Source organism: Anomaloglossus baeobatrachus, chromosome 3 (assembly GCF_048569485.1).
Source record: "Anomaloglossus baeobatrachus isolate aAnoBae1 chromosome 3, aAnoBae1.hap1, whole genome shotgun sequence".
NCBI lineage: Eukaryota > Metazoa > Chordata > Amphibia > Anura > Aromobatidae > Anomaloglossus > Anomaloglossus baeobatrachus.
In genome coordinates this window covers 497,238,351-497,262,426 of record NC_134355.1, presented here as the reverse complement: position 1 = coordinate 497,262,426, position 24,076 = coordinate 497,238,351, and the positions used below count along the sequence as shown (strand labels likewise).

Below are 24,076 nucleotides of genomic sequence, written 5' to 3'. Positions count from 1 at the left end.
TATAGCACCTATGACGCTGCACGACCAGCCAATCACAGTAATGTCACAACCAAGATGCTGCGGCAATACTGTGATTGATTAAGAACCCCAGCATGTTTAGTAGCTGCAATTCAGGCGCCAAACCTGATGGGCAGGACATGCGAATATCGTGAGGCGAGTACACAAAAACTCACAATGTAACAAGTAACCCGAATACTGTACTATCCTTGCGAGTAGCGAATAGTAATGATTACACTCACTTATCACTAGATGTGGTCACTAAAAAAAATAGTTTTGCAAATTTTGTTGGAAAAAAATGAGAAATTCCTGAGAAACTTTTAACTCTTCAAATGTCTTAACAAAAAAAATATGTTACAAAAATGGTGCTGATTTAAAGTAGACATGTGAAAATGTTATTTATTAAAGAGATTGTCCACTTCTTTTACATTGAGGACATATCCTTAGGAGAAGTTATCAATGTCAGATTGACCTGGACCTGAGATCCCACACCCCAGCCGATCAGCTGTTCTCGGTATCTGTAGCAGCAGGCAGCAGTAAATGCTCAGTTTTTGAGCTGCCCTTCATTTTAATAGTGGCTGCAGCCAAGTATGGCACATGTGCCTCACATTCAAATCAATAGCTGGTGGATGTTCAATACCTGACTGCGTGCCGTATCAGAAGATGGGTCAGCCCCAGAACTAAGCCTTTCCGGCCGCCTGCTGCTGCCATCAGCACCGAGAATAGAAAATTAGCAGGGGTGAGGGGTGTCAAACCCTTGCCGATCTGATACTAATGACCTATCCTAGGATAGACCATCAATGTAAAAGTAGTGGATAACATCTAACTATTTTGTGTGATATAAATATCTGGTTTAAGGCCATAAAATTAAAAGTTTGAAAATATGTTACATTTTCAAAATTTCCATAAATAAATGCAAATCATACAGACCAAACTTTACCACTAACATGAAGTATTAAAAAAATAAGTTTCAGAATTTCTTGAACATTTTGAATATATTGAAGTGTTTCAGAGTTATTACCTCTAAAATGTCACTGATCAAAATGTAAAAAATGGCCTGATTAAGAAGATGAAATCAGACGCGGAGTGAAGTGGTTAACGAGAGTAAAATGAAAGCTTAGCTATTTTTTAAGTTTTACTTACATATGGAATGCTAATGGCTCTGTTTCTTTCCACCACCGCCTTTACTTCATCAAGTGATTTGTAGCCCCATCGGCTGATATGAAACCCAAGAGTCCAATATGCTGGCATGTAGGGTTTGCCAATAAACTAAAAAAAAACAACAAAAAAACAATAAGAACAGAAAGATAATGTTTCAAATTACAAATAACTTGACTCATAAAATTATTATTGCATTATTCAGGTCACCATCAGTAAATCAACACTATACAGTGCTGGCCAAAAGTATTGGCACCCCTGCAATTCTGTCAGATAATACTCAGTTTCTTCTTGAAAATAACTGCAATCACAAATTCTTTGGTATTATTATCCTCATTTAATTTGCCTTCAATGAAAAAAAAAAATTGTCACAAAGCCAAATTGGATATAATTCCACACCAAACATAAAAAAGGGGGTGGACAAAAGTATTGGCACTGTTTGAAAAATCATGTGATGCTTCTCTAATTTGTGTAATTAACAGCACCTGTAACTTACCTGTGGCACCTAACAGGTGTTGGCAATAACTAAATCACACTTGCAGCCAGTTGACATGGATTAATGTTGACTCAACCTCTGTTTTGTGTCCTTGTGTGTACCACATTGAGCATGGAGAAAAGAAAGAAGACCAAAGAACTGTCTGAGGACTGTAGAATCCAAATTGTGAGAAAGCATGAGCAATCTCAAGGCTACAAATCCATCTAAAAAGACCTGAAAGTTCCTGTGTCTATGGTGCGCAGTGTCATCAAGAAGCTTAAAGTCCTTTGCACTGTGGCTAACCTCCCTAGATGTGTAAGGAAAAGAAAAATTGACAAGAGATTTCAATGTAAGATTGTGCGGATGGTGGATAAAGAACCTCGACTAACATTCAAACAAGTTCAAGCTGCCCTGCAGTCCGAGGGTACAACAGTGTCAACCCGTACTATCCGTCGGCGTCTGAATGAAAAGGGACTGTATGGTAGGATACCCAGGAACACCCCACTTCTTACCCTGAGAAATAAAGAAGCGAGGCTGGAGTTTGCCAAAACTTACCTGAGAAAGCCTAAAACATTTTGGAAGAATGTTCTCTTGTCAGATGAGACAAAAGTGGAGCTTTTTGGGAAAAGCCATCGACATAGAGTTTACAGGAAAAAAAAGGCATTCAAAGAAATGAACACGGTCCCTACAGTCAAACATGGTGGAGGTTCCCTGATGTTTTGGGGTTGCTTTGCTGCCTCTGGCACTGGACTGCTTGACCGTGTGCATGGCATTATGAAGTCTGAAGATTGCCAACTAATTTTGCAGCATAATGTAGGACCCAGTGTGAGAAAGCTGGGTCTTCCTCAGAGGTCATGGTTCTTCCAGCAGGACAATGATCCAAAACACACTTTAAAATGGTTTGAGAGAAAGCACTGGAAACTACTAAAGTGGCCAGCAATGAGTCCAGACCTAAATCCCATAAAACACCTGTGGAGAGATATCAAAATGGCAGTTTTGAGAAGACACCCTTCAAATCTCAGGGACCTGGAGCAGTTTGCCAAATAAGAATGGTCTAAAATTCCAGCAGAGCATTGTAAGAAACTCATTGATGGTTACCGGAAGTGGATGTTTGCAGTTATTTTGGCTAAAGGTTGCCAATACTTTTGTCTGGCCCATTTTTGGAGTTTTCTGTGAAATGATCAATGATTTGATTTTTGTTTCATTCTCTTTTGTGTTTTTTCATTGCAAGCAAAATAAATGAGGATAATAATACCAAAGAATTTGTGATTGCATCATTTTCAAGAAGAAACTGAGTATTATCTGACAGAATTGCAGAGGTGCCAATACTTTTGGCCAGCACTGTATATTCTCATATATGGATACGAATGATGACAAGCTTCAAAGGAACCTGAAGACCCACCTCTTCCGACAAGCCTACAACCTGCTGTAACCCACAGTCCACCATAGCATCATATGACCATCTCTATCTTCACCTACTGTATCCTTGCCCATCCCTTGTAGACTGTGATCCCTCGCAGACAGGGACCTCTCTCCTCCTGTACCAGTCTGTGCCTTGCATAGTTTATGATTATGTACTTGTCCCTATTATGTATACCCCTTTCACATGTAAAGAGCCATGGAATAAATGATGCTATAATAATAAATAATAATAAGAATACGAATGATAGCAAAGAGCTATAAATGGGCAAAGAAAGATCTAAAAATAGTATGAAATGTGAGCATGCTCATGATAGTAAATTGGATTACAGTGACATAATATTAAAGCATTCAGATGTATGTGGCTTACTTTGAGAATAAGAAATCATATAAGAAAATGTTATATCCTTTCTAAACTCTAGACGGTTCTGTATTGCCCTAATATAAGGTGTTTGTTTTGTTCATCAAAAGTGTTCCATACCTCTAGATATTCCATAACAACTTCTTCTGGATTATTGCCAATGAATACATAAAAGTCAAGGATTCCTCCAATAGTTCTATACGTTATTGCTGGTGCTGGCTGAGTTATCACTTCTACAATGTAAGATAGAACAAGAAATACCGTATGATGATGGTAATAAAGTCTAATCATTTGTAGCTGTGCAATTAAAAATAAATTTAAATGTGCTTCATTGTATTAAAAAAATCCATCAAAACAACTAATATATAAGAGATGTTTTTTTCTGTCAATCCTGCCTGGTCCAAATATTACATAGGCCCAAGAAGCCCTGGCAAGTGTTGGAGCTGATGGTGCCAGGGGGAAACATTCTGACAAGGTTTTAATGTACATTTTCTGCCATACATAGTCCACTGATGGGTGCACCACATGGATCCATTGGGCTCAGGTGCACCAGATGTAACAATTTTGAACTCAGCTGCACTGTGCAACTCCATCCAATAGTTGATTAATATATTGTGACTTGGAATGAGTAAGCACTTCCATGAGCAGGCGCTCGCTACTTGTACTGAGCAGTAAGTCTCTCAGATGGACTTGACTTGTGTACCGAGTATTGTGGATATCAATGGGGAACTCAACCATTTTTCCAGAAGATCTTACTAGCTGTGACCAGACAACTCATTTAAGGAAAAAAAAATACTTGCCCATTGCATTGCTGTTCATTAAAAAGACACCAAAGGATGCTCCTGTGTTATCCTCCAAACATAGGAAAAAAGTCTGTGCCCCATATAAGTTAAAGCCATCCTGCAAAATAAGCAAAATAAATTATGAAATTATAATTAATTTATATACAATGGAAGGAATTATTAGTAACATAGGATATATGGCTTTAGGAGTAGTGATGAGTGGACCTGTAAATGGTTGGGTTCACCAGGTTTGGCCACACTTTTAATGAAGTTTAGTTTTAGGACCTGAACTTAACCTTGTACACCGAAACCGATATAAGTCAATGGAGACATGAATTTGAATGCTGTAAAATGGCTGTAAAATGGTTGTAGTAAGGGCTAGGGGGCTGCAAAAGGAAGCAACATGGGAACAATTGCTGGCGTTGAGCGAGTGCATAACTATTTGTACAGCTATATGCATAACACGTACTGTCTAATACTTGCATATTCTTTCCAAATAGCGTGTGCAATGCAAGTCAATGGGGAAAAACTCATAAAGTAATGAGTAACCCGAATGCCGCACTATTCATGCTAGTAGTGATTAGTGCAAAATTCGGGTTACTCGTTACATTACATTACATTTCCCATTGACTTGCATTGCACACGCTATTCGGAATGAATACGCGAGTATTAGACAGTACTCGTTATGAATATTGCGAGTGCGAATAGTTATGTTCTTGCTCAACTCTAGTAATTGCTCAGCAAACAAATGTAGGTAGGGAATAAAAAAGACAAATATTAATAACGTTTCTTGAAAGCCTGCAGTGCAGCCAATGAACAAGCTTTATTTCATGCAGAAGGTGCCTTTCCACTGCTGGGAACAAAAAAGTTAAAAACAAATTACATGTGCTCCCGTCTATTTTTCATAACCAGCACGGGTAAAGCAGACAACTGCAGGTTGCAACCCTCAGCTGTCAGCTTTACCTTCCCTAGTTATCAAAAATAGAGGGGATCACATGACATTTTTTCAAATATTTAAAAAAATGGTGTGCTCTATTTTTGATAACCAGCCAAGATTAAGCAGACAGAGTTTATTTTCTCAGATTATGACTTTTCCTATGAGATAGGAGTCCTACAAAGGTAAATTAAAACCTGCAAAGATGTGCTTCCTGCTGAGATGTATGACCCTTTTGGTATATGGCAGTGGAACTGTTAGGCTATTATTTTTTGCTGTGTTTTTTTGTCCCAATTCAAAGCTTCCTTTGTACAGTATCAGCAAAAGCTTTGAGATTTCAGAAATCTCATGCACAATATTGCTTTTTTCCCCTGACTGAAATGAATAACTGATGCATTTTTTTAAAACTGCAGTGTCAATTCTTTCATCATTTGTGCAGCATTTTTTCACCGTAGAAAGCAATGACAGAGCAAAAACGTTGCAAGAAAGCAAACATGCGTTTTCGCAGTGTGGATTTTTTTTTTGCTGCATTTTTATGTGATTTTGCTGCATTTTTGGTGAATAAAACAAGCTTTATTAAATGTGTACTGCAGTCAAATGACACATAATCTATCCCCCAAAAAACTGCAAAAAAAGTACAAAAAAATCAGCAGAAAAGATGCAAAACTGCAACAAAAAACATAAGCATAAATACAAAAAAAACCTAGGAAAATGTGCTTTCTTTTGTAAGCAGTTTCTTTACTGCCAAGAGAACAAATTTTGCCAGGTAGGAAAAAAAACATCAAAAAGCAACATGCAAATATACCCTTATTGTCCCCAAGAAAACTTTAGAAGAATTTGGGGAGACAATATAATGACTTAAAGGGAACCTGTCACCGGATGTTATAATACTTACCTAACGGTCGGTGAGGAGCAGACTGGTATGGGCATCTCCGTTCTCCAGGCCTCACGCTTCCTCTTTCGGCCATCTTCGTCCTTCTTCTGAAGCTAGTGTGGATGACGCATTCTACACTAGCCGGCATTGAGGTCTCACGCAGGCGCACTTCAATACTTTGATCTGCCCTGAGCAGGACAGATCAAAGTGCGCCTCACAGGACCTTACTGTTGGCTAGTTGGCTAGACTAGATGATGTAGAACGCGTCATCCATACTGGCTTTAGAAGGAGGATGAAGATGGCCAAAGGAGGAGGTGCAGGATCCGGAGACGGAGACGCTCATCCAACCAGTCTGCTCCGCACCGACCCTTAAGTGAGTATTATGAACATCCGGTGACAGGTTCCCTTTAATATCAGCATTTATTCCCCTTGTTATCACTTTCAGGGATAGAAAATGAATTATGGGAGTGGTTGATTAATGAACTTATGTTTAAGTGTAATTTTTTTTATCATTGAATAAACCTCTTGAGTCTTGATGCAATTTTTTGGATTAAACTTCCAAAAGTCTTTCTCCAGACTGGAGTATTTATTTCAATATGTAATAATTAGCAATAAATAATGTATCCTATTATGGCTTTGCAAGATTTATTATACACTAAACCCTTCTTAGACTTTTGTACGTAATTATTTACTGAAAGCTGCACATTTGTTGTGTTGCTCAGGTACATAGCTTCACTTATAATTACTAAATGCAAGCTTACATATAAAACCAAGATACTGTAATCATGAGGTGTAATGAGCTTGTAATCATTAAATAAGGGATTAGAATAATAAGCACTTACTCCATTGGGAAACCAATCTCTGGAAAATATAGGCCACGTTTTCCAGATTTCCAAATTATGCTTATATTGTCGGTGAACGTGTTCGCCTAATCCATAAATATTGCTGCTAGGAAGTTTAATGGACAATTGTAAGAACTGGTCAGCATAAATGAGCGGTCCTATTGTAGTATCAAATCTGGTGGAGCAATAAATATGTTATCATGCTTGCATTAAAACTATAGGACGATACTGTAACAATAAGAACTATATGATACACGGAAAGAAACATTTATGAGATTCTATCCTAAAACCCACAACTGCAATATGTAAATGTCTTGACTGCATTTTGAAATCCTGAGATCCTCAACAGAATACCACAAATTTAAAGGAGTTAGTCAACCCCTTTTTTATCACAATATTTCCCCCAATTCATAATAATAATAGCACACAGACCCCCCCCAAAAAAGCCTGGCACTACCACCACCCCCAGTTTCCTAGAAAAGTAGGATGAAACAAAATATATCCAATAGCAATGCCATGCAGTGCTCAGCTTGTTACTTGTAAATGATCATGAAAATTCTGAGGAAAGCAAAAAGAGCGACACTCACTACTAGGCATAAGTGAACCTTAGGCTCGAGGCTCAGGGTTTGGGCTTGCAAAATTATGTGAGAATCCTTGTGCTGAGTCACAAAAAAATCATATCAAAAGTGTTTCTGTCTGTCTTATGTCCTGCATTGTCCGTACTGCGGGCAGTGGTTGTTCATCTCAAATTTGACTTACAGTTGGCATTCTAAGATATATTGTTCACAAAGAGTAAAGCAAAAACCAGCCCACACCAAAACATTTCCGTAGGTGGGTATGCGTTTTTTGTTTTTTTCTTTATTCTCCATTGACAATACAGCTTAGAACGCTGACTGGAAGTCAAATTTGAGACAAACAAACACTACCCGCAGCGTGGATAATGCGGGGCATCAGACCGACAGAAGCACAGCGCGATACTAAGCACGGGGATTAACACGTCATTTTTCAAGCCCGAACCCCGAGCCTCGAGCCTAAGATTCTCTCATCTCTACTCACCACTGGAAAAATCAATACAATGAATTTACTTTTAGTTACAGGATTGCAGACAGAAACATCAGTAAAATGGGCAATAGCTGTTTTATGTGAATACACGCTTCTTCAGGCTCATACCAGAATTGAGAGTGTGTGCCGCTCTCTTGTGGTGAGTGCCACTCCTCTTGCTGTCTTCTGAATTTTCATGATAATAATCATTGCTAATGTCTAGTGCCAGTGCTATTCCTGTGATATTAGTGCCTGCTCTCCTGGGGCTCACTTGACATTGTTATGTCATTGAAGTCCTGCATCTAATCAGCAGCCACTTCACTTGCACTTTATTCAGACATGTGAGTAGTGCTGCTTCTCTCTGATCTCCTCTGCATACCAGTTTCATTTTAGGGAGTTGAGGTGTTGTTGAGTGGCTGCAGGGCTCATTTGACATAACATTGTTATGTGAGTCCTAGGAGAGTCGGCGCCGACATTGAAAAAATGAAACCTATCAAAAGTGATGAGTATAGATGTTTTAATTTTGCATGGTGACAATAAAATACTTGAGAAGGGATTGTCTGTGCAGTGGATAAACCCTTTAATATCCTACATGTTTACTTTATGGTAGCATTTCCCTAACCTTTCCTCCCAAAATCTAAATGTAATAACTATTTCACATTAAGATGTGGCTTTAGAGGAAATGGTTGTGTAAAAGCCTTTGAAATGTAATCAGTAAGGCTAAAGTGACTGATTATCCCCCTTGAGAAAACGAGCACTAAGACACATGAAACAGGCGGGTGGTTCTTTGTCAGTCCCCCTGCAGGTGTAATTATTGAGCCATGTGTATTTATGCATTTGCAAATTACTATATATGTCTGTATTATAATTGGCACTTTTTTTAACTCAGCTAATTTATTACAGTTCATCTAGTCCTGCAGGGGGCTGACTTACAATTTTATTATGGCTCCCCGGTTTACAACCTAATATAGGCACACTAGCCTTTATTGTTATTTATACCTTATAGGGAGTCTGCCACTTTTTGACATTGTATTTTTACAATTAATTCTGACCATTACTCTGTTTTGTATGGTCTACATAGCCATTCTCTATCTATGCTCTTCACTAATGTTTTTGTACTGTTATCAGCTTTTTTAAGTGTTTTTAATAAAAGTATATATTTTATTTATTTTTTTAAGTCCACTTCATATCCTCTTTTTGTAATGTTTACTTTATGGTAGCATTTCACTAACCTTTCCTCCCAAAATCTAAATGTAATAACTATTTCATATCTAGATGTGGCTTTAGAGGAAATGGTTGGGTAAAAGCCTTTGAAATGTAATCAGTAAAGCTAAAGTGACTGATTATCGACATTATAAAATTGCAAAGGAAAATCAGTACAAAAATCATGTGAGCTCTGTATCAGCAATTATCACATTGATCACAAAACCTCTTATTCAGCTTAGGTCAGGAAGCATAGTTTATAACAAAAAGAAGTATCAAACCCTGAACAAGCTCCTCATTTGTACACTATCACTCATTTTATACATTCATGAATGTATAGATGTGTCACGGGGTCCTTCTCCCATATCACACAATCAACAGAGCGAGAGATGGCGGTACAATCCAAAGAGCATTTATTCCAAGCAAAGCAAATGGTCCATAACATAATCCATAGAGGGTAAAATTAGTTCAGTAACACAGATATAGTCCGGTAACCGAATAAATGTCCAGGTCTGAGAAGTCTCAGCTTCTCCCAGAGGATCAATCCTTCTCCCTTCAAGTTCCCAACAGACTGCCTGAATCTCCCAGGTAAGCAAAGGGTTTACAGTTGGCTGGACTCTAGGCCCACCTCCCCCTACACCCAGGGATGGAAGCGCCTCAAGAGTCTAAAACCTTGCACTATAGGGGGTGATTACTTACAAACAATACACTGTACACAGAAACAGTATAAATTATGGAGAGTAAACCGAGCTTAAAATAAGAATCTACAGCAAGATACACCTCCCTCCATATCCCACCATCACAAGATGTATAAACTATAAAGTAACTGTTGCTCACATTACTCTGTTTGTCGGTGATGTTCTAGAAACTTTAATTCCAAAATTGCCTGGTATCAAAGTAACTTTGTAATTGGGATTTGGTTCGGCCGCTCCTGTAAAAATTTGTACATGTTCATGGGGGACTTCGAATCTTTTATTTTTAGGATCTGTGATCTATGGGAATAAAAACAATGAAGATATAGTTTAGCCATACTAGTTTTCTACAGAATTTTGCAATTAAAACAACTGAAGTGCCTTCTTTTTGGCAATGTTTTTACTTAAATGAATGCATTTTATGAGACAAAAAATAATAATTTTGCTTAAACAATATTGAACAGTTTTGGCATTACAGAATCTATGTATTACACTGCACAACGAGTTAACAATGAAACCACCAGTGAGCTGTTCAGATTGCAGTATCTGTAAAACTTATTCCATATCTATAAAATCTTGGCTTCCGCTTTGACATATTTTATACCAGCTGTAGTGTATTTTTTATTTCTTTTTCAATAATTAATTTCAACATACCTTAAACCGAAACCGATTTTTGGATTGTAGTTCAGCAGTCAGAAGCAAATCTTCTATGTAATTATGTCCAACCATAGTAGGAAAATTATTTCTTTTTAGATCAGCTGTGAATCCTGCAGATAAATCATTCAATACTGAGCATTCAGATTTTGCAAAGTAAAATAGATGTAAAGCATAAAGACATTGATACTAGTCACAAATGACCAGAAATTTTCAAACTTTTCACTACAGTTTGTTTTTTGAATACTGCATTTTGCGTAGTACTATCATGTATTGTGTCTGTCCTGTGATTAAAGTCAGCGTCATCCAGGTGTAGATCAGGTGGTCGATAGAGGTAATCCTCAGGCTTAAAGGTCCCTCATGTAATACAATCCGGACCTCACCTTATTCACCCCAAGGACTCCTGTCCTGACAAGGACAGATCACAGCTCCCCCTGTGACCTGACCCTAACTAGCCATCTGTATCTGGGAAAGTTCAGCTCACAGGGACAGCTGTGATCTGTCCTTGTCAGGACAAGAGTCCTTGGGGTGAATAGGGTGAGGTGCGGGTTGTCTTAAAGGAAGGACTTTTAGGCCTGGGGATTACCCCTATGGACCACCCGATCTATACCTGGATAGCACTGAATTTACTCGTAGGACCCCTCAGAGATGGGTGAGCAATTCCATTTATATAAAAAAAATGTTACCCACCTATTTGGGAATTAAAACTTGTCTTTTGTTAATATTTGGATTAGACCACTGTCGACCAAATCAATGCCTTGACAAGTATATTTAATCTGAGATGTTTCGACCACTGTCAATTCCTCTACTAATGGTTTTGATTCTTGTTTGGGTTGAGTTGCAACAAAGATTGTGCCAAACTAGAATATTTTTATCTTTGGTACTGTAACTCAGTGTTTGATATAATCATATATCCATTCTTGCAAAACACAGTGGTTATATTAATCAAGTCATTAATTGTGCTTTGGGCAGTATACATTATGATCTTGGTAGGTTAAGATTCTTTGTATTCGGCTATTATTACCACAGCAGGACATAGGGACAATTTTTTGTGATGTAGTGCAGTCGATAATTTTATTAATCACGTTAGTTCAAAATTTTGTAGAATTTTAAGAATTTAATTAAACGCTAAATTTGAATTCTCACATTTTTGCTTTTTTTATCTGCACTGGGTATCAAAATTGGGGGGACCACATGCCGGTTTATAAAATTAATTATTTATTTTTTAAAAAATACACACAGAGCCCATTGTAGTTTGATACACAGCCAAGATAATGTACATAGCTCGGAGCGGAAGCCTCCAGCTATCTGCTTTATCTGCACTGGGTATCAAAATACAGGGGACCCTTCACCATTTTTTTAAATTATTTATTTATTTTTACACTCCACTTTGAGACCCAGGCACCTATAGTGAGGGCAACCAATCACAGACGCTGGCAGTCTGACTGAAACCAATCACATATGCTGTCACAGAAAGTAGGCAGGGGAAGCACTAAATATTCATAAAATTTAGGAGCGGACCCGGAAGCAGTGTTACAGCTGCATAGAAACTCGGTAAGTATAACTGTATTGCTTTAATCCCCATTTTGCTTACTTTTTCCTTTTTAATTTTATTCAAGTGACCGAACCCGAAAAGTAACACAGCCCTTCCTGAGCTCTCCATGTTTGGGGTCAGTGCACGTATACTAGGTGTCCGGTACGGAGCCTGAACTTTACAGTTTGGGTTCGCATACCACTAATGAAGACATTTGCAGAGACACAAAAGGAACGTCACTTTATATTTATCAGAGAATCTACAATTAAGTGGGCTTTACACACAGCGACATCGTTAGCAATGTCGCTGCCGATCGCACCCGCCCCCGTCGGTTGTGCGTCGTGGACAAATCGCTGCCTGTGGCACACAATATCGTTAGGCTCCATCACACGGACTTACCTTTCCTGCGACGTCGCTGTGGCCAGCGAACCATCTCCTTTCTGAGGGGATGGTTTGTGCGGCGTCACAGCGACGTCACACGGCAGACGGCCAATAGAAGCGGAGGGGCAGAGAGCAGCCGAAGGAAAGACACGCCCACCTCGTTGCCGGAGGACGCAGGTAAGCTGTTGTTCCTCATTCCTGGGGTGTCACACGTAGCGATGTGTGCTGCCTCAGGAACGACGAACAACCTGCATGCAAAAGCAGCAACGATAATCGTGATTAGAATTACCGGACAACGATCAACGATAAGGTGAGTATTTTTGATCGTACGTTTCACACGCAATGACGTCGCTAACGATGCCGGATGTGCATCACAAATTCCGTGACCCCAACGACATCTTGTTAGCGATGTCGTTGTGTGTAAAGCCCGCTTAACACTCACCCGAGCTAAGGTAGTCAGAATCATATCCCGTAAATGTGTTATACCTTTTTAGATAATGCACAAGACATGTTGAAATAAATGGTAATTGTCACATCTTTTTTAATTTTTTAGGCTTCCATCCCACCTTTATCCTCCTGATTGACCATCTGGTTTGTTTCATACTCATGCAGACTGCTTTTTAAGTCCTATTCCTTCTCAAAGTCACACAATCACTCAGTATAGTGGACCTACATACTAACATAACCATTGTTTAAGATTATGCATGCTAACAATTGAAGCTCGACTGATGCACACATCATGCCACATGTGGTGTACATCCATAAATTGGCACTGCCAATAAACTAGATGGATACAGGGTTCAATACTGGCCCATAAATATCACATATATTTAATATGCCTGGAACACCCAGTCCTAATACCAATACGTGTACGACCTCGGTAGCATTTTATTGATATAAGAAAAGGTTGATGTTTAGGGCAGCATTTTATTACACTATAGTAAAATAAATTGTTTAATTTACTGTATGGGGCTCATTGAGTAGTTTGGATGATAAAATGCATGTGACCTTTTTTCTTTGATCAATTGAAGGAAGGTTAAAATGCTGCTGAGAGGATATAAGTCATTGGTGGATTTCGGCAAATAGTTATGGCTACTCTATTAGTCAACCACTATAGTACTGTATAATACTGTAACATTCTGCAGCATTGGTCATGTAATGGAATTTGTCTTAGATTCTTTAATCTCAGTTTTGTGTCTGAGTTTTGTGATGGAGTGTTTGTATGAAGAAACATAAGGCTCCAAAGGTTTTGGTTCTTGTAAATAAAAAATAATAACCTGAACTTGTTGACTGTGAACGAACAACCGTGTATCCATGGTTTTTTGAAAAGAAACACCAAGGGACAGATGTCTCACTGTAAGGGCTCCAGCAACAACCTCGCTCTTTGCAGACAGCCTATTATGACAAAGACACAGAGTATCTAGTAAATGGTTAAACCATAGAAAGACAAGTTTCTAGACTATATACTGTAAATCATATCTTTACATAAATCTAACCAATCCTTGAAATGCCTTTACTTATATTTATTGGTTTATTTTCTTAAAGTGCAGGCAATTCCAACCATTTCATACCATTCACCTATCTATCTATCTATCTATCTATCTATCTATCTATCTGTCTGTCTTCAGTATATCACAAAAGGGAGTAGTACACCCCTCACATTTCTGTAATTATTCTACTATATGTTTTCATGAGATAACACTGAAGATATGACCCGTTGATACAATGCAAAGTAGTCAGTGTAGAGCTTGTATAACTGTGTAAATTTTGCATGCCTTCTAAATACCTCAACACACAGTAGTTAATGTCAAAGCTGCTGGCAAAAAAGTGAGTACACCCCTAATTGAAAATGGCCAATTTGTTCCCAATTTGACATTTTCTCTCCCCATTTTCATGTGACTCATAAGTGATACAAGGTCTTAAGTGTGAATGGGGATTAGTTATGTTAAATTTGGTGTTATCAGTCACACACTCTCTCAAACTGTTCACTAGAGATGAGCGAACCGGCCGTGGTTCGGCTCGAATTCGGTTCGCCGAACTGAGGTCTGGTTCGAGTTCGGTTTGGCGAACCGGTTCGGCGAACCACTCGAACCCCATAGGAAACAATGGGAGGCAATCACAAACACATAAAAACACATTATAAATGTACACATACAGTTAATAAACATTGCCATAACACTTACCTGTCCCCGTGATCCGTCCTGCACTCTGTCTCCTGCCACTATTCCATCCGATGATCGCTGAATGTTCCCGGTAACCAGCACCGACAGCAGTGATGCAGGACCTATCGTGACGTCAAAATAGCCATGTGACCAGACTGGTCACATGACTATGATGCCAACATGCTAGGACCTGTCATTGCATCTCTCTGTTACGCTCCAGCAATCCCACCAGCAACCTGACCTGGCAGGGATCGCTGGAGCGTCGCTAAACGGGTTGCTCGTGAGCTGTCACACAGGCAGATCTCACCAGCAACCAGGGACCAGCCCTCAGCCAGCAGCACGCGTGGAAGCGATGCTGCGCTTGGTAACTAAGGTAAATATCGGGTAACCAACCCGATATTTACCTTGGTTACCAGCGCACACCGCTTAGCGCTGGCTCCCTGCACTCCTAGCCAGAGTACACATCAGGTTAATTTTACCCGATGTGTAGTCTGGCTATGTGTGCAAGGAGCAGGGAGACGGCACTGACAACGTGACAGCGGTGGACGCTGGTAATGAAGGTAAACATCGGGTAACCAAGGAAAGGGCTTCTTGGTTACCCGATGTTTACCATGGTTACCAGCGTCCGCAGAAGTCGGCTCCTGACAGGTGACACAGCCAGTCAATAACAGAGATCACCGTTGCCATAGCAACGCGCTTGGTAGCGGTGACGTCCCGCTACCAGCACGCAGCGGCACCAGAATCACGTGATCGTAGCACCATTGCTATTGCAACCCGTGCCACAGCTTAGAGCCGGGAGCCTGTGGTCACTCTCACAGAGTGATTTCTGCATGGAGCACAGCGTCTTCCCCCATGCAGCTGTGCTGTGTGATGGAGCAGACAGAGCTGCATGTGTTGAAGGAGAAAGAAGACAGAAGACCATGGATCGTGGAAAGGCTGACAGGGGATAATAAAGATGGAGTCTCTAAATGTGTCTGTGTATTTATTTCTATTAAAGTATTTTTTCTCTGTGTGGTGTTTTATTTTAACCCTTTATTGGAGATTCTTAATGGCTGGGTCAAACGTGCCTGACATTAAGAATCTCTGGCATAATACTAGCTAGTAAAAAATAGCTAGTATTAACTCATTATTACCCAGCAAGCCACCCGGCTTCAGGGCTGCTGGAAGAGTTGGATACAGCGCTAGAAGATGGCGATTCTATGAGAGCGCCATTTTCTGGGGCGGCTGCGGACTGCAATTCGCAGCAGAGGGGCCCAGAAACCGCGGGCTAACCTGTGCTGCGGATCCAATCCCCAGCTGCCTAGTTGTACCCGGCTGTACACAAAAATGGGGCAAAGCCCACGTTGGTTTTTTTTTTAATTATTTCATGAAATTCATGAAATAATTAAAAAAAGGGCTTCCCTATATTTTTAGTTCACAGCCGGGTACAAATAGGCAGCTGGGGGTTGGGGGCAGCAGTACCTGCCTGCTGTACCTGGCTACCATACCAAAATATGGCGAAACCCACGTCATTTTTTTTTTAGTTTTTTGGCAAAAAAATGCTTCCCTGGATTTTCCATTGCCAGTGAAGGTAACACCAAGCAGTAGGGATTAGCAGCCAGTAGCTGCTTGGATTACCCTTAGCTAGCAACACAAAAAATTCAGCGGGAGCCCATATATATTTTTTTTAATTATTTATTTAAATAACTAAAAAAAAAAAAAGGGCTTCCCTATATTTTGATTGCCTGACATGACAGTGCTGTAAAAATAAATCATTACAAAAATGACATAGCACTCCGCGATATTTTTGATTCTCAGAGCAGATAAAGCAGACAGCTACGGGTTGCCACCCCCATCTGCCTGGCGTTACCTTGGCTGGCAATCAAAATACAGGGAAGCCCATTAATTTTTTTTTTATTTAAAAAAATAGTTTAAAAAAAATGACGTGGGGTCTCCCCATTTTTGATAGCCAGCTAGGGTAGAGCAGAAGACTGTAGGCTGAAAACCACAGCTAGCAGCTTTACCGTGGTTGGGGATCCAATGTGGAGGTCACCCCAGGCTCTTTTTTATAATTATTTTATAAATAATAATAATTGCAAAAACAAAGTAGAGTCCCCCCCAAATTGGATCACCAGCCAAGGTAAAGCGGACAGCTGTGGTCTGGTATTCTCAGGGTGGGAAGGTCCATAGTTATTGGCCCTTCACAGCCTAAAAATAGCAGGCCGCAGGCGCCCCAGAATTGGCGCATCCACTAGATGCGCCAATCCTGGCGCTTCACCCCAACTCATCCCGTGGCCTGGTGCAGTGGCAAACGAGGTAATAAATGGGGTTGATACTAGCTGTAAAGTCACCTGACATCAAGCCCAGCAGTTTGTGATGTCATGGCATCTATCAGATACCCGACATCACAAACTGTCAGTACTAACAAAACAAATAGACGAAAAAAAATGTATTTGAAAAAATACTCCCCAAAACATTCCCTCTTTCACCAATTTATTGTAAGGAAAAAAAATAAAGGGGTCCCACGATGACTCTGGACCATCTAGAATATGGGGGGACATGCTCAGGGAACGTATCCCCCATTTTCTAGGAGTGCAGACCCTCCATGTGAGGAGTGTGGGTGCAATGAATCTGCACCCACTCTCCCCGGGTCCACAGCAGCAGAGTCCATGTCGTAACTGTTGCTACCAAAGCTGCAATGCCCTGCTCATGAGGTAAGGGCATGCCTAATCAGGAGAACTATTCTACATTTCCAAATATTAGTATTTGCTGATATTATTGCTATTCCACCTACTATATATTTGGGATAGGATCTTGGAGATGGAATACCCCTTTAAGTCCAGTTATCCAGCTGAATGAATCAAACAACAGAGCTCGCTATTTAGACATGTTTTCTTGTGGCGATAACGGACTCTCATGTTTGGTAGTCGTTCAGCAGGGCAACTATAAAATCAAATCCCTCCATTTGGAAATGTAGTATATAGCTCTCCTGATCAACTATGTTTCTTACCTCATGAGCAGGGCATTGCAGTAGCTTACAGATGCATAGTTACCACCACTCACTGTGTCTGAACAAAGGAACTTGAGCTGACAGCCGCTCTGTGCATGCGGCAGCGTCTATTGTGAAGGAGGGGGCCGCTGGGGATCAACGCTTCACAGGTACCGTGGGACACCGGGGAACACTGATGGGGTTATAGGGGGTGACCTGGCAGGGCCTGGGGAGGAGTTCTCTGTCGCATGTGTCATGGTACATGCGACAGAAATCAGAGGAGTAGGGTGAATGCGGCCGGCGCGCTGCTGTGTGCGCGGCCATCTAGGATTTTCCGGGAGGGGGTCGGGAGGGGACTTTGGCGACACCGGGGGACCGGGGAGGAGATTTATCTCCCATCTGACATGTTTGTTCATGCCAGATGGGAGATAAATAATTTTTTACCGGCGCTGTCATTTACTGTAACGTGATCACCGGTATACGGTGTATACTGGTGATCTCGTGAGTGGGGACCGGACAAACCGGCCTGAACCATGATCTCCAGGGTCTCAGCTACCCCTGAAACCCCGGAGATTTTCTGACGCTTGGGGGCTCTATTCACTTATTTCTGCCTACTGTTTATAAACGGCAGATCAGAATAAGGCTACATTCACATGACCGATCCGTTTTTGCGGTTTGCAAAAAACGGTCCGTTTTTTTCACGGGTGCATCCATGTGGCATTTGTTTCCGTTCCGTATTGTTAGGTCTGGGTGGTGGATCCACTGGGCCGTGCACCCCACCAAAGGCCTGGGTGCACGGTAGCCGGAGCACTAGCATAGCAGGGACTGCGTCCCACAGGGGACGGGTAGAACAGTCACTGGGGCTTCAGAGTTCCTGGACACAGTGCAGGAATCTGGCACAGGTGCCGGGTAGGAATGTCAGGCAATAGTATTGATCACAGGACACGACACAATATAATGCAGAGATTTGCCCATCTATTACACATTAATTTAGATGCCTATATCATGTTTTTTTGCCAGCAATTCAATCAATATATTTGGATCTTTTGACCTAAGTAGAGCTCTATTAAACACAATTTGCACAGGGAAATAGGTTGCTATATACCCAGCCCATAATGTGTCAGCCTAGCTTCCCTGCTGCAATCATTTTTATAAGGCTTTTCCTAAGCCACAACAAATTGTTTAAATTACCTTTGCAATAAAACATATAAGCACTTAAATATTAGAAGTGCCATCTCATTCTAACAATTCTCATTCTTTTCAGAATCTATGACTGGTAAAAAAAAATTGTTTTAAGATGCTCTGTAATGAAACTTTGCCTCCAGGGAAGATTATGCCCACAATATGGTGCCACCATAAAAGACATCAATTGTAGAGATGAGTGAGTACCGTCATATTCGTAATCGCTATACTCGTAGTGAGTACTTTGCAATTCTTGCGTATTCGTCCCAAATTGCGAGTGCTATGCAAGTTAATGGAAAATGCGAGTAATGTTCTGTTGGACCCAACAAAAAGGTCTGGGGGTGTGAGGAAAAAACTGAAATGGATGGGAAAGTGATGAAACTGAATGAGTAGAGCCTCTCTCTCGCTCTCTCTTTCTCTCTCTCTCCCCTCTGCTACGCTCCCCACCCGCGGCTGCACCTGCGCCTCTGTTATGTATGAAGCGCGGCCAGCCAATCACAGTAATACCACAACAAAGATTGCTGCGGCAGTACTGTGATTGGTGAAGAAGTCCAGCTTGTTTAGTCATTGCAAATCAGTTGGGTGGGACATCCAAATATAGCGAGGCAAGTACACAAAAATCCGCAATGTGACCAGTAACCCGAATACCGTACTATCTGTGCAAGTAACGAATAGTAACACTCGCTCATCACTAATCAATTGGTAACATTTGGAGTCCCTACATTACAAAAAACTAGGGAACTGTGTGCAAAATGCAATTGAATCCCCATGGCACTCCCTCATTATTATTATTATAGCTTTATATAAATAGTTCTTAAACATTAGTTGTGGATTCTCACCTCAGAAGCTAGTTGGTCTGGAAGACAGTCTATTCTGTCTTTGTTAAGTGTTGGTAGACATTCAGCTGTAAACAGGGGAGGGTCTAAAAAGCAAAACATTTTTAAAAACAGGAACCATTAAATCATTTTTAACTTAGATGTACAAGTTTTTAAGCTTCAGAAGAATTCTCCCTTCAAAAAGGTTACAGTTTTGAAGCCAAATGTATCGGTAGATAAGGTTTTTATCTATCCTCCGAGCTACTAATTTATTTACTTAATCACATCAATAAACTGAAACAGAGAGAGTTTCGCTACCTTATTTGAACCACAAACATAGCATTGGGGAACTGAGATGATTAAAAATTATCATGTAAATCTACATCTGGGAAAAATAATTATGCAAACAAGCTGAAGCCATAGGTTAAGATAAATATATTCAATGTATCTGCTTGTTTTGCATTAGCTGAAAGGGAAGACAGACTCATCACGCTTCCTTATTATACAATGTCAAGGATTGTCCGTGTAAATAATTTTTTTTTTTTTTTTACCTTTGAGTCCTGGTTGTCCTGTTGCAAAAAGTACAACAAAGACAACTGATATTATTGTCATTATAATAAAAAGCAGGATGAGAATCATCTCCAAAGAACTAAATTTCTTTTTTTTCCCCATCTGTAAAGGAAAAGAAAAATAAATTATTATAAACTTTATTCACAAGTTTTTTTAGTCTGAATTATACATTAAATAGTAACAATTTTACTGCTTATTAGTAATAGTGGTTTCTGATCTTTAACATTTTTAAATGCAAAAAGATTGTACAACGTTATGAAAAAAAATTGAATTTCTTTAATTGCATTTATTATATTTGTTGTTTACTTATACATATATTCCTATTGCAACTATTGTGGATATTTATTGGGTTGTCTACCAAGTAAATATAAGGATGGGTCATAAATATCAGAAAAGTTATGGTCCCACACCCAGTATCATGACCTACCAGCTAATTGCAGACTTAAGGGTGCTTTACACGCGGCAACATCGCGAATGATATATCATCGGGGTCACGTCGTTAGTGATGCACATCCAGCGCCGTTGGTGACATCGCAGCGTGTGACCAAGGAGCGACGAGCAATGATCGCAAAAGCGTCAAAAATCTTTGATCGATGACACATCGCTCCTTTTCAAAATATCGTTGCTGCTGCAGGTACGATGTTGTTCATCGTTCCTGCGGCATTACACATCGCTATGTAGGAACGTCAAACATCTCCTTACCTGCGTCAACTGGCAATGAGAAAGGAAGGAGGTGGGAGGCATGTTCTGGCCGCTCATCTCCGCCCATCCTCTGCTATTCGGCGGCCGCTAAGTGACGCCGCAGTGACGTCGCTGTGACGCCGAATGCACCTCCCCTTTGAAGGAGGGATTGTTCGGCGGTCACAGCGACGTCGCAGAAAAGGCATGTGCGTGTGACGCTGCTGCCGTAGCGATAATGTTCGCTACGGCAGCGATCACCAAAGGTCGCATGAATGATGAGGGCAGGTGCTATCGCGCACGACATTGCTAGCTATCGCTTGTAATGTTGCAGCGTATAAAGCACCCTTTAGTGCTAGATGTAACAATGTTTGTAGACAAGTCAGCTTTATATGGTGTGTAGTGCAGCTCGGGTCCTCTGCACTTCTGCATGGTATGAGCCTCCTTACCTTAATACGGTCACTATACAATTTAGCTGTCTCAGGTCTCTATACTCATTAGTAAAAAGACCTTACATATGGCTGTCATCACCACTTCAAACAACTGATTATTAAATCTGCTGGATTTAGGGTACCATCACACTAAATGACGTACCAGCGATTCAGACCATGATACGACCTGGTCAGGATCGCTGGTACGTCGCTACAGGGTCGCTAGTGAACTGTCAAACAGTCAGAGCTTCCCAACGACGCAGCAACGACACCGCGGTCGCTGGGACCCTGTCACATAGCAAGATTCAAATCTTGATTAGTAACATAGGCGTGCATCTACATTGCCTTTTCCGCGCCCCCTCTGCTCTGATTGGTGGTCGTAACTGCGTTGTGACTGGGTGGCCTTGCCTTTAGAGAAGGTAACATAATAGCGCTTCCATCCTTCTCCATCCTTGTCCATCCTACAGTCCCGATGTAGAATGGACTGTATTACGATCTGCTGCTACACGCGGCATGGGACAAGGGAATTCAGCCCTCTGAAATGTACTGCGATCTACAAGCCAGAACAGAGGATAGAAGCGGCCAATCCAATGCAGTAGCGATCACCAATGGGAACAGAGAGGGCGCGGAAAACAACAAATATACACGCCTACATGAGACGCGAAAGAGGTCGTTGGGTAAGGGGTCAAACTCACCAATGGATGCTGCCCTGCGGGAGCCCAACGACCAAAAAATGAACCAGAACAGTGTGCAATGATCAGAGATTTCACAGCAGGGGCCAGGTCACAGTTAAGAGAATCACAATATAATTACCGTACTGACAGCATGAAACTTACTTTTTTAATATTGATAACCTCTTCACCTAACAGTAATGCTCATCACTACATATTAATGTTGACTTAAGACAATTGATGTAACTCCATAGTCTATAGCACCAAAGATTATCCACTTTTTATCTCTCACCCTTAAATTTCAAACTTAAGCCAATAATTCAACAATTTTTTTCTTGGACAGATTATTAATCAAATGTGTGCATGGGATCTTCTTGACAGCAAACATTGAGAAAAAGATTGGTCATGTCGGATATTAACATGCTCGATTATCTTTAATTGGATCTGCAAGAGTCTCATTTCTGAATATTGAATTGAATTTACTTTGTTACTATGTCTTTTTCTTTATGTGATAATAAGTACTGCTTGATACAAAATCAAGCAGCGGGGTGCTAAAGACACTCATTACTCAATTGAGTATTGCGGGTGCTTGAGCCCCTGCCCTGTATGTTTTGCAGCAGTTAGACAGCCAATAAACATGCAGGGATTGCCTTCCATACACAGTAATGCCATAACCATGTTGCCTACTAGCATTACTGTGAGTGGCAGGCCGCATTGAGTCATTGGATCTTATAAGAAACCTGGCACACTCTCATCTGGAAGCAGTTCAGGGAGAGATGATATAGGACAGAGAGCTTAGATTAGAGCAGGCTTTGTACACTTGCACCCTTTAGCGCCTTTCATGAGGTACTAAAGCATGCTTTTAGCCTTGTTTACCATAATAAATATTTTAACCATGACATGGGTCTCTCTATTTTTGATAAGCAGAAAAGGTAAAAAAAGACAGCTGCAGTCTGATATTATCATGCTTATGTGGCCCTTCCCAGCTTAAAAATAGCAGCCCACAGCTGCCACAGAATTAGGGCAGCCATTAGATGTGCCAATTCTGGCGCTTTGCCTGAACTGGATTCTTGATTGCCCTGGTGAGGGGTGGCCTTTTGGGTAATATTTTTGCGAGATTCATGTTGGGCTGTTTAATGTCAAATGACATTAAGCTCAGAGATTAGTAATGGAGAGGTATCTATCAGGCACCTTCATTACTAACCCAGTAAGTGAAAAGAAAAAAGGTGCAAATTTAGAAAAAGTTTATTTGAATAAAGACTCCCCCACACTATTCCTAAATCACTAATTTATTATCAAAAATGTTCCCACGAAGCTCCTCTGTTGTAGTCCATATTCCACGAATGCAGCTCCAGCGATTATGTATAGCAATAAAGCACAGCTATTGAAAGGCATTGGGTAGTGACAACATCAACTCTCATCAACAACAACTGAGCGCAGCATTAAGCCAGTGGCTCTGATGAGCATTGTAATCACTACCTGACACCTTTGAATAGCTGTACTTTATTGCTATACATAGTTATTGTAGCTGCATTTTTGTATTGTGGACTATGAGGTAGCTTTGTGGGAACATTTTTGATAATAAATTTGTGAAGTAGGGAGACTGTGGAGGAGTCTTTATTACAATAAAATATTATACTGTGTGTGTGTTTTTATATTACTGGGTTAGTAATGGGGGTTTCTGATAGATACTAGTGATTGGGTAGCGTGCTCAGCACTGCTCATTACCAGATCGAGCATCGGGGTTCTTGGGTACTCGTGGGCCTTGGTCAAGTATAGCAGGTGTTTCGATGTTTCATCATTGAAGCAAAGACTATAATGCATACGTTTGCTTCACTGCATGATGTGAGCAGGAACCCCACAGAGAGCAATTTGCAGTCTCTAAATGGCTCTAACTGGGGTTAATGCAACGTATTCAGATGTAGAGTGTCAAAGCTAATATTTTTACTGATACTATTTTTTGGTACATACTGGATAATGTTTTGATTGCCTTTTATTTCAATGTTGTGGAGACCCAAAAAAGTTAAGTCCTATTATTTTTTTCTTCCTACGTCATTTGCTGATGAGATTAATTTCTTTTATAATTTGATAGAATGCAGATTTGTGAACTCGGTGATGCAAAATATGTTTTTTTCATAATTGTTTTTTTATTGGGCCAAGGGGGGTGATTTTCAACTTTTGTGCAGAGAAAAATGTTGGCTCAGTTAGTGAGCCCGCATCCATGTCAGGGATACAGATGATGACGTAAATAT

General features: G+C 40.5%; 1 protein-coding gene across 1 annotated transcript in view; it reads right to left on the bottom strand.

Annotated features, from left to right (window-relative positions):
- The window catches only part of SI (sucrase-isomaltase), a 439,774-nt gene that overhangs the window by 363,800 nt on the left and 51,898 nt on the right, over positions 1-24,076 (bottom strand). Inside the window, exons 2-10 of the mRNA XM_075340661.1 lie at positions 20,026-20,146; positions 19,499-19,581; positions 13,625-13,742; positions 10,433-10,545; positions 9,924-10,078; positions 6,843-7,017; positions 4,211-4,310; positions 3,531-3,643; positions 1,141-1,266 (exon numbers count right to left, since the gene is read on the bottom strand). Of these exons, the coding sequence (XP_075196776.1) occupies positions 1,141-1,266; positions 3,531-3,643; positions 4,211-4,310; positions 6,843-7,017; positions 9,924-10,078; positions 10,433-10,545; positions 13,625-13,742; positions 19,499-19,581; positions 20,026-20,146 (1,104 nt within the window). The remainder of the gene's footprint in view (positions 1-1,140; positions 1,267-3,530; positions 3,644-4,210; positions 4,311-6,842; positions 7,018-9,923; positions 10,079-10,432; positions 10,546-13,624; positions 13,743-19,498; positions 19,582-20,025; positions 20,147-24,076) is intronic.